The sequence below is a fragment of the Oncorhynchus masou genome, chromosome 12, assembly GCF_036934945.1.
Source record: "Oncorhynchus masou masou isolate Uvic2021 chromosome 12, UVic_Omas_1.1, whole genome shotgun sequence".
In the NCBI taxonomy this organism is placed as follows: Eukaryota; Metazoa; Chordata; class Actinopteri; order Salmoniformes; family Salmonidae; genus Oncorhynchus; species Oncorhynchus masou.
This window is the reverse complement of record NC_088223.1, coordinates 21,086,836-21,102,259: the sequence shown is the minus strand read 5'-3', so window position 1 is coordinate 21,102,259 and position 15,424 is coordinate 21,086,836. Positions and strand designations below refer to the sequence as shown.

The following is a 15,424-nucleotide window of genomic DNA, read 5'->3' as shown; positions in this document are numbered from 1 at the left end:
GGGGGGACTTGTGTGTTGACCTCGTAGTAGACTTATGGGGGTTGACATGAGGTAACGGGCTTTCAAGAGCTCTGTTTATACCTGCTATATCTATCCACGTTCAAATTGCCCACATTTTTTTAGCAAAATAACTGATGAATTTCCACTAAATAGCATAGCCACAATCAATTGGCCATTGTAAAAATTCTAACACCTTAGTAGGGTTAGGCATAAGTTTACCAGGATGGATAAAAATCTTATTTTAAGAAACTGTAGAAATAGGCTGGATTTGACTTTGTGGCTGTGGTAACTAGTGACAACACAGCCAGAGGAAGTTGGGGACGAATTGATTGATTGGGTGAAAGGTCTGTGGGAGCAGTTTACAGGATGTCACCTGTGCAACTAGAGGTGCAAAAAAACTTGAACCTTTACTCCACACACTCATACAAAGCTCGCCCTCCATTTTGGAGAATCTGACTATAATTCTATCCTCCTAATTCCTGCTTACAATCAAACAGGAAATACCAGTGACGCACTCAGTAGAGAAGTGGTCTGATGACTCGGATGCTACATACTGGACCGTTTCGCTAGCACAGACTTGAATATGTTCTGGGACTCATGCGATGGCATTGAAGAGCTTAACACATTAGTCACCGGCTTCATTAATAAGAGCATCGACCACGTAGTCCCCACAGTACGGTACGTACATATCCCTACCAGAAGCCATGGATTACAGGCAACAACAGCACTGAGCTATAGGCTACGGCTGCCGCTTTCAAGGAGCGGGACACCAACCCGGACACTTATAAGAAATCGCACTCCCTGCCAACCAGGGACTCTATACCAGGAGGTGACACAAAGGAAGACCCTAAAAATTGTCAAGACTCCAGCCACCCAAATCAGACTTATGTGTGCTACTGCACAGCAAGCAGTACCGATGCAGCAAGTCTGGAACCAACAGGACCCTGAACAGCTTCTACCCCGAAGCCATAAGACTGCGAAATACAGAACCAGTCAAAAGTTTGGATACACCCACTCATTCAAGGGTTTTTCTTTACTTTTACTGTCTTCCACATGGAATAATAGTGAAGACAAACTATGAAATAACATGTAGTAACCAAGAACGTGTTAAATCAAAATATATTTGAGATTCTTCAAAGTAGCCACCCTTCGCTTTGCACACTCTTGGCATTCTCTCAACCAGCTTCACCTGGAATGCTTTTCAAACATTCTTGAAGGAGTTCTCACATATGCTAAGGACTTGTTGGCTGCTTGTTCTTAGCTTTGTGGTCAAACTCATCCCAAATAATCTCAATTGGGTTGATGTCGGGTGATTGTGGAGGTCAGGTCATCCAATACAGCACTCCATCACTCTCCTTAGTCAAATAGCCCCTACACAGCCTGGAGGTGTGTTGGGTCATTGTCCTGTTAAAAAACAAATGATAGTCCCACTAAACGTAAACCAGATGGGATGGTGTATCGCTGCAGAATGCTGTGGTAGCCATGCTGGTCAAGTGTGCCTTGAATTCAAAATAAATCAGTGTCACCAGCAAAGCACCCCACACCACCTCCTCTATGCGTCATGGTGGAAACCACACACATGCGGAGATCATCCGTTCACCTACAGTTGTGGCCAAATGTTTTGAGATTGACACAAATATTAATTTTCAAAAAGTCTGCTGCCTCAGTGTCTGGATATTTTTGTCAGATGTTACTATGGAATACTGAAGTATAATTACAAGCATTTCATTGACAATTACATGAAGTTGATGCAGAGAGTAAATATTTGCAGTGTTGACCCTTATTTTACAAGACCTCAGCAATCCGCCCTGGCATGCTGTCAATTAACTTCTGGTTCACATCCTGACTGATGGCAGCCCATTCTTGCATAATCAATGCTTGGAGTTTGTCAGAATTTGTGGGTTTTTGTTTGTCCACCCGCCTCTTGAGAATTGACCACAAGTTCTTAATGGGATTAAGGTCTGGGGAGTTTCCTGGCCATGGACCCAAAATATCGACGTTTTGTTCCCCGAGCCACTTAGTTATCACTTTTTCCTGATGGCAAGGTGCTCCATCATGCTGGAAAAGGCATTGTTCGTCACCAAACTGTTCCTGTATGGTTGGGAGAAGTTGCTCTTTTTCTTCACAACAATTGAACCGCTCTCCTTGAAGTTCTTGATGATCCGATAAATGGTTGGTTTCGGTGCAATCTTACTGGCAGCAATATCCTTGCCTGTGAAGCCCTTTTTGTGCAAAGCAATGATGATGGCACATGTTTCCTTGCAGGTAATCATGGATGACAGAGGAAGAACAATGATTCCAAGCACCACCCTCCTTTTGAAGCTTCCAGTATGTTATCCGAATTCAGTCAGCATAACAGAGTGATCTCCAGCCTTGTACACGTCAACACTCACACCTGTGTTAACGAGAGAATCACTGATATGTCTTCAGCTGGTCCTTTTGTGACAGGGCTGAAATGCAGTGGAAATGTTTTTGGGGGATTCAGTTCACAGTTCACTTGGAAAAGAGGGACTTTGCAATTAATCTGATCCCTCTTCATAACATTCTGGAGTATATGCAAATTGCCATCATACAAAGAGGCAGCAGACTACATTTGTGTCATTCTCAAAACTTTTGGCCACGACTGTACTCTTAAGTCTCACAAAGACACTGTGGTTGGCACCAAAAATCTCACATTTGGACTCATCGGACCAAAGGACAGATTTCTACCGGTCTAATTTTCATTGCTGTGTCTTGGCCCGAGCAAGTCTTTTTATTGGTGTTCTTTAATAATGGTTTCTTTGCAGCAATTCAACCGTGAATGCCTGATTCACACAGTCTCCTCTGAACAGTTGATGTTGAGATGTGGCTTTAATTTGAACTCTGAAGCATTTATTTGGGCTGAAATTCTGAGGCTGGTATCTAATTAACTTATCCTCTGCAGCAGAGGTAACTCTGGGTCTTCTTTTCCTGTGGCAGTCCTCATCATAGCCAGTTTCAGAGCCAGTTTCATCATAGCACTTGGTTTTTGCAACTGCACTTCAAGTAACTTTTAAAGTTCTTGAAATTTTCCGTATTGACTGACCTACATGTCAAAGTAATGATGGACTGTCGTTTCACTTTGATTATTTGAGCTGTTCTTGCCATAATATGGACTTGGTGTTTTTCAAATAGGGCTATCTTCTGTATACCACCTCTACCTTGTCACAACACAATTGATTGGCTCAAACACATTAAGAAGGAAAGAAATTATACAAATTAACTTTTAACAAGGCACACCTGTTAATTGACATGCATTCCAGGTTACTACCTCATGAAGCTGGTTGAGAGAATGCCAAGCATGCACAAAGCTGTCATCAAGAAAAGGGGAGACTACTTTGAAGAATCTCAAATATAAATATATTTCGATTTTTGAATTTTCTGGGTTTCTGCATGATTCCATGTGTGTTATTTCATATTTTTTATTCTACAATGTAGAAAATAGTCAAAAATAAAGAGAAACTCTTGAATGAGTAGGTGTCTAAACTTTTGGTACTGTAGTTAGTTAACAAATAGCTATGCTGACTGTCTGCATTGACCCTTTTTGGGCTAACTTTTTCACATACACTGCTGCTGCTGTTTATCACGTGTCACTTGACTCCTAGTTATATATACACATATCTATATCAATTACCTCATACCTTTGCACAGACTCTGTACTTGTACCCTTTGTATATAGCCAACTTATCGTTACTCAATGTGTATCTTATTACGCATTTTACGTTTCTTTCTGTCTGTGTTGGTAAGGGCCCATAAGTAAGCATTTCACTGTTAGTCCACACCAGTGTACGAAGCATGCGCCTCAATTTTTTAAATGTTTTTCCAGGCTAAATGAAGGCATACTGTACTGTCTTTGGAAAAGGGAGGTGAATGGAGGGAGGGTGTTAAACGTAGGCTATGACAAGGTTGCAAGTTCGAATCCCAATGTGGCTGTTTTCCAATATTACCCAACACATTTAACTAATCACATTTCTATCTACTTGGCAAAACAGGTATTTTTACTGCTCAGAGAACTAAATGACTTTCATAACAATTAAGACTTTTGTCATAATCTGATTTATTAATAATATATTAATAGTATTTTGGATTGAGTCCATCAAGAACAGTTTCACATTCACACTGCGTCCAGCCGGTGGTAGCATTGCTTCAAGAGAGAGTAATGAAAGTAGTGAGTCACTAAAACACAGTGGATGGCTGCTACTGGCGGACCTCTCAATATTCCCACTCAGCTCTACTCATCACACCAGACAGCACCAGGAATGGACAGTGGATGACTGAAATATTTTATTATTTCTATACAACTGAAGGTGGTTTCTTCAAAGGCTGACAGAAGAAGGCGACTTTCAATGCAGATAACAGAGACAAGGCTGTGTGTCTGTCTGGTGAGGTGTAAACTAACTACACCTGTACAAGAGTTGACCTGATATCAGAGAAACTGGGCTAGTAACTAGAAAACAACAATTCATGATGTGCATTCATTTTGTGTAGGCCTAACCAGCTATGCAGATGGGGGCGGGTGGGTTAAATCAAAGGGCCCTCGAAAGGCCACTGTGACCCTAAACTTCAACGGCATTTTACTCCATGTGGGTAGATTCAGCATACAGCCTCCATGTAACAAAAAGCATGGTGCAGAGAGAGAAAGAGAGGGTCAGGTTTCAGTACAGGATGTGAACATAGAGCCACCCAAGTGTGCTCCACTCAGTGTACCATACGCTCTGGGGTGGTGTGTCCCTTAGGTACAGATCTGGGATCAGCTTACCCTGCTAAACTGACCCAAGATCAGCGTCTAGGGGCAACGTCACCCTACTTTGTCCAATACACCCATTTGCCACATGAGCCAGTACAAGTGAATAGTCCTACCTGTCCTAACATCAATTACATAGTGTAGATACAGTACAAATAAACCTGTTGGTTATCATCCAAGTGCACCCCACCTTATTCCTATAACCTTCCCACCTGTTCTCATCTGCAAGACCACTGAATATTAAAGCTAGAAAGAAGCATCATGACAAAAATATATTACAGTAAACACATTATCAGGGCATTGGAACAAGGGTCTTTGTTCTCCGGTATCCATGGGACGTCCAACTCCGACGTCACCCCATAGAGCTCGCCAGTTTGTAGTCCTAAAAAACAGAAATGAGCTACCTTAGGCTATGGCTGAATGAACCTATGTGGAAAATGAAATGGGGAAAGAATAAGGTTTTGAGATAAAAGCCTAAAATAAGGTCAAGGTTAACACAGGTTTAGGAGATTTTATGTTTTGTTCTATGAGATAATATCAGTCAGTTAACATGACCTTTATAGATGAAGCCTTTATGCGCATTTTTGATGACATAAATGCTTCAAAATCCAAATCCAAAAACCCAACAAAACGGCATTAATTTCCCCATAGGCTTTGTCCAACGAACCACGGCAGAGTTAGTGGCTACAAAAAGACGCCATTACTATCTCTCTATTCAAGTTTAAATTTAAAATGCTAAGGGTTATGGTTGGGGTTAGGTAAGGGTTAAGGATGGTGTTGGGGTTGGGGTTGGGTAAGGGTTAAGGATGGTGTTGGGGTTAGGTAAGGGTTAAGGATGGTGTTGGGGTTAGGTAAGGGTTATGGTTGGGGTTAGGTAAAGGTTAAGGATGGTGTTGGGGTTAGGTAAGGGTTATGGTTGGGGTTAGGTAAGGGTTAAGGATGGCCCAAGGATTCCAGATAGCATTAACCTTGGAACAAGGAGTGAACAGAAAACAGCTCAGTCCCCCTACTGTAGGCAGGGAGAGAAAGGGCAACCAGGCACAAACATTCCACCTCCCCCATGATTCACATTGGTTTCATATTCATATAGCTAAAGCTGTCTCTCTTTCAGACAATGATTTGAGGCGTTACCACCATTTGGTAGCAAGGGGGCGTTGGAGGTACAATGACAAAGTCAACTGCAAGTCAAATAATTTGCAGCGAGGCACAACCCCATGGTTATGATGGAGTTCAATGTGGCGAGTGTCAACGTCCTGTGCCACATCCACCATCCATTCCAAGCAACCTCCGGCTGGCTCTTGGATAAAAAGTCAGATTCAAGGAGGGCTTGATCCATCGGCCCCCTCAGTAAGAGCCATCTTTAGGCACCAGGGAGACTCATCACACCCTTCCCCTGGTGGAGACGCTTAGCTCACTCCATGATTCATAGTTCTCATAGTTCAGTCACAAAGTGCATTGGCTGTGGACTCATCCATCGTCGTTATCCATTCGGGTCAGATCGATCAGGTGGCAGGCAGTTGATTGGCTGAGGGTGGAAATGGGGGTCACATGATGCAGCACTTGTTCTTGAAGATGTGTGGGTCTTTGTAGCGCAGTCTCTGTTTGGGGCGGTACTTCTCCAGGTAGGTCAGCTGCTTGCTGTTGATCGCACCTCTGCGCTTCCTGTAAAAAAAAAGAAGTCACATTTATATAAGAAAATGGCAACCTGTTCTCATTCTGAGAAATCTTCTATCCAGGTAGGCCACTTGAGTTCAACATCTAAACATAGTGAGCAGGCTATGTTGTTCAAACAGTTGGTAATGGACAGGAAGGTGTGTACATACATGGGTTAGCTGGTAACATCACAAAAACAATGTGCACACTTCAATGTGGTGGAAGTCCATGAATGGTTGTGATTCTGGATGGTCAGATGGCTGGCAACAACAGCAAGAAACTTCCATGTGGGGAATCATAAGTGGCTGATTTCAGCTAGTTTCATCTTGTTCTTAATACCATGTCTTGTTTTGAGGTGTTTTGACTGATGTCATGTCAATGCTAATATGGCAGAAATTCGCTAGCTAACCAACAAATCAAATCAAATTTTATTTGTCACATACACATGGTTAGCAGATGTTAATGCGAGTGTAGCGAAATGCTTGTGCTTCTAGTTCCGACAATGCAGTAATAACCAACAAGTAATCTAACTAACAATTCCAAAACTACTGTCTTATACACAGTGTAAGGGGATAAAGAATATGTACATAAGGATATATGAATGAGTGATGGTACAGAGCAGCATAGGCAAGATACAGTAGATGGTATAGAGTACAGTATATACATATGAGATGAGTATGTAAACAAAGTGGCATAGTTAAAGTGGCTAGTGATACATGTATTACATAAGGATGCAGTCGATGATATAGAGTACAGTATATACGTATGCATATGAGATGAATAATGTACGGTAAGTAACATTATATAAGGTAGCATTGTTTAAAGTGGCTAGTGATATATTTACATCATTTCCCATCAATTCCCATTATTAAAGTGGCTGGAGTTGAGTCAGTGTCAGTGTGTTGGCAGCAGCCACTCAATGTTAGTGGTGGCTGTTTAACAGTCTGATGGCCTTGAGATAGAAGCTGTTTTTCAGTCTCTCGGTCCCAGCTTTGATGCACCTGTACTGACCTCGCCTTCTGGATGATAGCGGGGTGAACAGGCAGTGGCTCGGGTGGTTGATGTCCTTGATGATCTTTATGGCCTTCCTGTAACATCGGGTGGTGTAGGTGTCCTGGAGGGCAGGTAGTTTGCCCCCGGTGATGCGTTGTGCAGACCTCACTACCCTCTGGAAAGCCTTACGGTTGAGGGCGGAGCAGTTGCCGTACCAGGCGGTGATACAGCCCGCCAGGATGCTCTCGATTGTGCATCTGTAGAAGTTTGTGAGTGCTTTTGGTGACAAGCCGAATTTCTTCAGCCTCCTGAGGTTGAAGAGGCGCTGCTGCGCCTTCTTCACGATGCTGTCTGTGTGAGTGGACCAATTCAGTTTGTCTGTGATGTGTATGCCGAGGAACTTAAAACTTGCTACTCTCTCCACTACTGTTCCATCGATGTGGATAGGGGGGTGTTCCCTCTGCTGTTTCCTGAAGTCCACAATCATTTCCTTAGTTTTGTTGACGTTGAGTGTGAGGTTATTTTCCTGACACCACACTCCGAGGGCCCTCACCTCCTCCCTGTAGGCCGTCTCGTCGTTGTTGGTAATCAAGCCTACCACTGTTGTGTCGTCCGCAAACTTGATGATTAAGTTGGAGGCGTGCGTGGCCACGCAGTCGTGGGTGAACAGGGAGTACAGGAGAGGGCTCAGAACGCACCCTTGTGGGGCCCCAGTGTTGAGGATCAGCGGGGAGGAGATGTTGTTACCTACCCTCACCACCTGGGGGCGGCCCGTCAGGAAGTCCAGTACCCAGTTGCACAGGGCGGGGTCGAGACCCAGGGTCTCGAGCTTGATGACGAGCTTGGAGGGTACTATGGTGTTGAATGCCGAGCTGTAGTCGATGAACAGCATTCTCACATAGGTATTCCTCTTGTCCAGATGGGTTAGGGCAGTGTGCAGTGTGGTTGAGATTGCATCGTCTGTGGACCTATTTGAGCGGAAAGCAAATTGGAGTGGGTCTAGGGTGTCAGGTAGGGTGGAGGTGATATGGTCCTTGACTAGTCTCTCAAAGCACTTCATGATGACGGAAGTGAGTGCTACGGGGCGGTAGTCGTTTAGCTCAGTTACCTTAGGGAACAGGAACAATGGTGGCCCTCTTGAAGCATGTGGGAACAGCAGACTGGTATAGGGATTGATTGAATATGTCCGTAAACACACCAGCCAGCTGGTCTGCGCATGCTCTGAGGGCGCGGCTGGGGATGCCGTCTGGGCCTGCAGCCTTGCGAGGGTTAACACGTTTAAATGTTTTACTCACCTCGGCTGCAGTGAAGGAGATACCGCATTTTTCCGTTGCAGGCAGTGTCAGTGGCACTGTATTATCCTCAAAGCGGGCAAGAAAGTTATTTAGTCTGCCTGGGAGCAAGACATCCTGGTCCGTGACTGGGCTGGATTTCTTCCTGTAGTCCGTGATTGACTGTAGACCCTGCCACATGCCTCTTGTGTCTGAGCCGTTGAATTGGGATTCTACTTTGTCTCTGTACTGACGCTTAGCTTGTTTGATAGCCTTACGGAGGGAATAGCTGCATTGTTTGTATTCAGTCATGTTACCAGACACCTTGCCCTGATTGAAAGCAGTGGTTCACGCTTTCAGTTTCACGCGAATGCTGCCATCAATCCAAGGTTTCTGGTTAGGGAATGTTTTAATCGTTGCTATGGGAACGACATCTTCAACGCACGTTCTAATGAACTCGCACACCGAATCAGCGTATTCGTCAATGTTGTTATTTGACGCAATACGAAACATGTCCCAGTCCACGTGATGGAAGCAGTCTTGGAGTGTGGAGTCAGCTTGGTCGGACCAGCGTTGGACAGACCTCAGCGTGGGAGCTTCTTTTTTTAGCTTTTGTCTGTAGGCAGGTATCAGCAAAATGGAGTCGTGGTCAGCTTTTCCGAAAGGGGGGCGGGGCAGGGCCTTATATGCGTCGCGGAAGTTAGAGTAACAGTGATCCAACAGTGATCCAACTGTTAGGATGCACGTGAGAGACAAGTGCTCATTGTGCAAATGTATTTTTATGTTTCAATAAATATTGGAGACAAAATATAGTTTATATGTTGTCAACATTCTAAGCCAACCTGCCTGTTTTGCCCCACAGTTTCGCACACATTGGTTTTGTTGCTAAACAACCAACCTGTCTGTACAGTTCAAAGGTTCTACCTACATCCAAGTTGGCTAGACTTTAAATATACAGATTAGCTGGCTACTCACTAGCACGTGGGCTTGTGCTTGATAGATTGTTTATGAGACCTGTGTTAATTTTCTATAATGCCTGCTACCAGAAGTTTGTCATTATTAGTGGATGTGCATGGTTCTGGTAAAATGTGTAAGAAAAATTGCATTTTCATAGACCGACTTGAAAGCCAGATCAGTGATAATTGAAACAAAAAGCAGGTTAAACTATTTTGGTAAAATAATTTAATTATTATAGTTGTGGAAGGCTTATACACTAAACAAAAATATACATGTAAAGTGTTGGTCCCATGTTTCATGAGCTGAAATAAAAGATCCCAGAAATGTGTCTCATGCACACATCTTATTTCTGTAAAATGTTGTGCAAATTTGATTACATCCCTGTTAGCGAGCATTTCTCCCTTGCCAAGATAATCCATCCACCTGACAGTTGTGGCATATCAAGAAGCTGATTAAACAGCATGATCACTACACAGGTGCACCTTGTACTGGGAACAATAACAGGCCACTCTAAAATGTGCAGCTCTGTCACACAACACAATGCCACAGATGTCTCAAGTTTTGAGGGAGAGTGCAATTGGCATGCTGACTACAGGAATGTCCACCAGAGCTGTTGCCAGAGATTTTAATGTTCATCACTTCATGTTTTAACATGATAATGCACGGCTCCATGCCATAAGGACATGTTCACAATTCCTGGAAGCTGAAAATGTCCCAGCTCTTCCATGGCCTGCATACTCACCAGACATGTTTAGGATGCTCTGGATCAACGTGTACGTCAAAGTGTCCCAGTTTCCGTCAATATTCAGCAACTTTGAAGAGGAGTGTGACAACATTCCACAGGTCACTATCAACAGCCTGATCATCTCTATGCGAAGGAGATGTCATACTGCATGAGGCAAATGGTGGTCACACCCGATACTGACAGATTTTCTGATCCACGACCCTACATTTTTTTTAAATATCTGTGAACACCAGATGCATATCTATATTTCCAGTCATGTGAAATCCATAGATCCATAGATTAGGACCTAATGAATTTATTTCAATTGACTGATTTCCTTATATGAACTGTAACCTCTTTGAAAATGCTGCATGTTGCGTTTCTATTTTTGTTGAGTATACAGTTGAAGTCGGAAGTTTACATACACCTTAACCAAATACATTTAAACTCAGATTTTCACAATTCCTGACATTTAATTCTAGCAAAAATTAGCTGTCTTAGGTCAGTCAGGATCATCACTCTATTTTAAGAATGTGAAATGTCAGAATAATAGTAGAGAGTGATTTATTTCAGCTTTTATTTCTTCCATCACATTCCCAGTGGGTCAGATGTTTACATACACTCAATTAGTATTTGGTAGCATTGCCTTTAAATTGTTTAACTTAGGTCAAATGTTTCGGGTAGCCTTCCACAAGCTTCCCACAATAGTTTGGGTGAATTTTGGCCCAATCCTCCTGACAGAGCTGGTGTAACTGAATCAGGTTTGTAGGCCTCCTCGCTCTCACACGCTTTTCCAGTTCTGCCCACAAGTTGTCTATAGGACTGCGGTCAGGGCTTTATGATGGACACTCCAATACCTTGACTGTTGTCCTTAGCCATTTTGCCACAACTTTGGAAATATGCTTGGGATCATTGTCCATTTGGAAGACCCATTTGCGACCAAGCTTTAACTGATTTCTTGAGATGTTGCTTCAGTATATCTACATCATTTTCCTACCTCATGATGCCAACTATTTTGTGAAGTGCACCACTCCCTCCTGCAGCAAAGCACCCCCACAACATGATGCTGCCACCCCCATGCTTCACGGTTGGGATGATGTTCTTCGGCTTGCAAACCTGCCCCCTTTTTCCTCCAAACATAACGATGGTCATTATGGCCAAACAATTCAATTTTTGTTTCATCAGACCAGAGGACATTTCTCCAAAAAGTACAATCTTTGTCCCCATGTGCAGTTGCAAACCGTAGTCTGGCTTTCTTATGGCGGTTTTGGAGCAGTGGCTTCTTCCTCGCTGAGAGGCCTTTCAGGTTATGTCGATATAGGACTCGTTTTACTGTGGATATAGATGCTTTTGTTCCCGTTTCCTCCAGCATCTTCACAAGGTCCTTTGCTGTTGTTCTGGGATTGATTTGCACTTTTCGCACCAAAGTACGTTCATCAATTTATTTATTTTTATTATTTATTTATTTTCTTCTTGGGCCTCTATAACTATATCTATTGTTTTTATTTTTGTTGTTGTTGTGTGATTTGGATTTAATCCCCTCTACCACACGGAACCCCACTAATCTACTGATGGAACGCAAGAGGTGGCTAAGGAACGCAAGAGGTGGCTAATAACAGACCGCCATCCTCTGCTAGCTTGCTACCGATGGCCTAGCTAGCTGTCTAAATCGCCGTGACCCCCAACCAACCTCTCCACTCACCGGACCCTTTTGATCACTCGACTAAGCATGCCTCTCCTTAATGTCAATATGCCTTGTCCATTGCTGTTCTGGTTAGTGTTTATTGGCTTATTTCACTGTAGAGCCTCTAGTCCTGCTCACTATACCTTATCCAACCTATTAGTTCCACCACCCACACATGCAATGACATTTCCTGGTTTCAATGATGTTTCTAGAGACAATATCTCTCTCTTCATCACTCAATACCTAGGTTTACCTCCACTGTATTCACATCCTACCATACCTTTGTCTGTACATTATACCTTGATGCTATTTTATTGCCCCCAGAAACCTCCTTTTACTCTCTGTTCCAGACGTTCTAGACGACCAATTCTTATTGCTTTTAGCCGCACCCTTATTCTACTCCTCCTCTGTTCCTCTGGTGATGTAGAGGTGAATCCAGGCCCTGCAGTGCCTAGCTCCACTCCTATTCCCCAGGCGCTCTCTTTTGACGACTTCTGTAACCGTAATAGCCTTGGTTTCATGCATGTTAACATTAGAAGCCTCCTCCCTAAGTTTGTTCTATTCACTGCTTTAGCACACTCTGCCAACCCGGATGTTCTAGCTGTGTCTGAATCCTGGCTTAGGAAGACCACCAAAAATTCTGAAGTTTTAATTCCAAACTACAACATTTTCAGACAAGATAGAACTGCCAAAGGGGGCGGTGTTGCAATCTACTGCAAAGACAGCCTGCAGAGTTATGTCCTACTATCCAGGTCTGTACCCAAACAATTTGAACTTCTACTTTTAAAAAATCCACCTCTCTAAAAACAAGTCTCTCACCGTTGCCGCCTGCTATAGATCACCCTCTGCCCCCAGTAGTGCTCTGGACACCATATGTGAACTGATTGCCCCCCATCTATCTTCAGAGCTCGTGCTGCTAGGCGACCTAAACTGGAACATGCTTAACACCCCAGCCATCCTACAATCTAAACTTGATGCCCTCAATCTCACACAAATTATCGATGAACCTACCAGGTACCTCCCCAAAGCCTTAAACACGGGCACCCTCATAGATATCATCCTAACCAACTTGCCCTCTAAATACACCTCTGCTGTCTTCAACCAAGATCTCAGCGATCACTGCCTCATTGCCTGCATCTGTAATGGGTCAGCGGTCAAACGACCTCCACTCATCACTGTAAAACGCTCCCTGAAACACTTCAGCGAGCAGGCCTTTCTAATCGACCTGGCCGGGGTATCCTGGAAGGATATTGATCTCATCCCGTCAGTAGAGGATGCCTGGATATTTTTCAAAAATGCCTTCCTAACCATCTTAAATAAACATGCCCCGTTCAAGAAATGTAGAACCAGGAACAGATATAGCCCTTGTTTCTCCCCAGACCTGACTGCCCTTAACCAACACAAAAACATCCTATGGTGTTCTGCATTAGCATCGAACAGCCCCCGTGATATGCAGCTGTTCAGGGAAGCTAGAAACCATTATACACAGGCAGTTAGAAAAGCCAAGCTAGCTTTTTCAAGCAGAAATTTGCTTCCTGCAACACTAACTCAAAAAAGTTCTGGGACACTGTAAAGTCCATGGAGAATAAGAACACCTCCTCCCAGCTGCCCACTGCACTGAAGATAGGAAACACTGTCACCACTGATAAATCCACCATAATTGAGAATTTCAAGAAGCATCTTTCTACGGCTGGCCATGCTTTCCACCTGGCTACTCCTACCCCATTCAACAGCACTGCACCCCCCACAGCAACTCGCCCAAGCCTTCCCCATTTCTCCTTCTCCCAAATCTGTTCAGCTGATGTTCTGAAAGAGCTGCAAAATCTGGACCCCTACAAATTAGCTGGGCTAGACAATCTGAACCCTTTCTTTCTAAAATTATCTGCCGAAATTGTTGCCACCCCTATTACTAGCCTGTTCAACCTCTCTTTCGTGTCGTCTGAGATTCCCAAAGATTGGAAAGCAGCTGCGGTCATCCCCCTCTTCAAAGGAGGGGACACTCTTGACCCAAACTGCTACAAACCTATATCTATCCTACCATGCCTTTCTAAGGTCTTCGAAAGCCAAGTCAACAAATAGATTACCGACCATTTCGAATCTCACCATACCTTCTCTGCTATGCAATCTGGTTTCAGAGCTGGTCATGGGTGCACCTCAGCCACGCTCAAGGTCCTAAACGATATCTTAACCGCCATCGATAAGAAACATTACTGTGCAGCCATATTCATTAATCTGGCCAAGGCTTTCGACTCTGTCAATCACCACATCCTCATCGGCAGACTCGACAGCCTTGGTTTCTCAAATGATTGCCTCGCCTGGTTCACCAACTACTTCTCTGATAGAGTTCAGTGTGTCAAATCGGAGGGTCTGCTGTCCGGACCTCTGGCAGTCTCTATGGGGGTGCCACAGGGTTCAATTCTTGGACTGACTCTCTTCTCTGTATACATCAATGAGGTCGCTCTTGCTGCTGGTGAGTCTCTGATCCACCTCTACGCAGACGACACCATTCTGTATACTTCTGGCCCTTCTTTGGAACTGTGTTAACAACCCTCCAGGCAAGCTTCAATGCCATACAACTCTCCTTCCGTGGCCTCCAATTGCTCTTAAATACAAGTAAAACTAAATGCATGCTCTTCAACCGATCGCTACCCGCACCTACCCGCCTATCCAACATCACTAGTCTGGAAGGCTCTGACTTAGAATATGTGGACAACTACAAATACTTAGGTGTCTGGTTAGACTGTAAACTCTCCTTCCAGACCCATATCAAACATCTCCAATCCAAAGTTAAATCTTGGCTTCCTATTTCGCAACAAAGCATCCTTCACTCATGCTGCCAAACATACCCTTGTAAAACTGACCATCCTACCAATCCTCGACTTTGGCGTTGTCATTTACAAAATAGCCTCCAATACCCTACTCAACAAATTGGATGCAGTCTATCACTGTGCAATCCGTTTTGTCACCAAAGCCCCATATACTACCCACCATTGCGACCTGTACGCTCTCGTTGGCTGGCCCTCGCTTCATACTCGTCGCCAAACCCACTGGCTCCATGTAATCTACAAGACCCTGCTAGGTAAAGTCCCCCCTTATCTCAGCTCGCTGGTCACCATAGCATCTCCCACCTGTAGCACACGCTCCAGCAGGTATATCTCTCTGGTCACCCCCAAAACCAATTCTTTCTTTGGCCGCCTCTCCTTCCAGTTCTCTGCTGCCAATGACTGGAACCAACTACAAAAATCTCTGAAACTGGAAACACTCATCTCCATCACTAGCTTTAAGCACCAACTGTCAGAGCAGCTCACAGATTACTGCACCTGTACATAGCCCACCTATAATTTAGCCCAAACCCCTACCTCTTTCCCTACTGTATTTAA

General features: G+C 44.0%; 1 protein-coding gene across 4 annotated transcripts in view; it reads right to left on the bottom strand.

Annotated features, from left to right (window-relative positions):
* Positions 1-4,289: 4,289 nt before the first annotated feature.
* Positions 4,290-15,424, bottom strand: part of LOC135549680 (protein tyrosine phosphatase type IVA 3) — a 68,551-nt gene continuing 57,416 nt past the window's right edge. For all 4 annotated transcript variants that reach the window (XM_064979873.1, XM_064979874.1, XM_064979872.1 and 1 more), the window contains exon 6: positions 4,290-6,424. In XM_064979873.1, the coding sequence (XP_064835945.1) occupies positions 6,307-6,424 (118 nt within the window). In that variant the 3' untranslated portion in view covers positions 4,290-6,306. The remainder of the gene's footprint in view (positions 6,425-15,424) is intronic.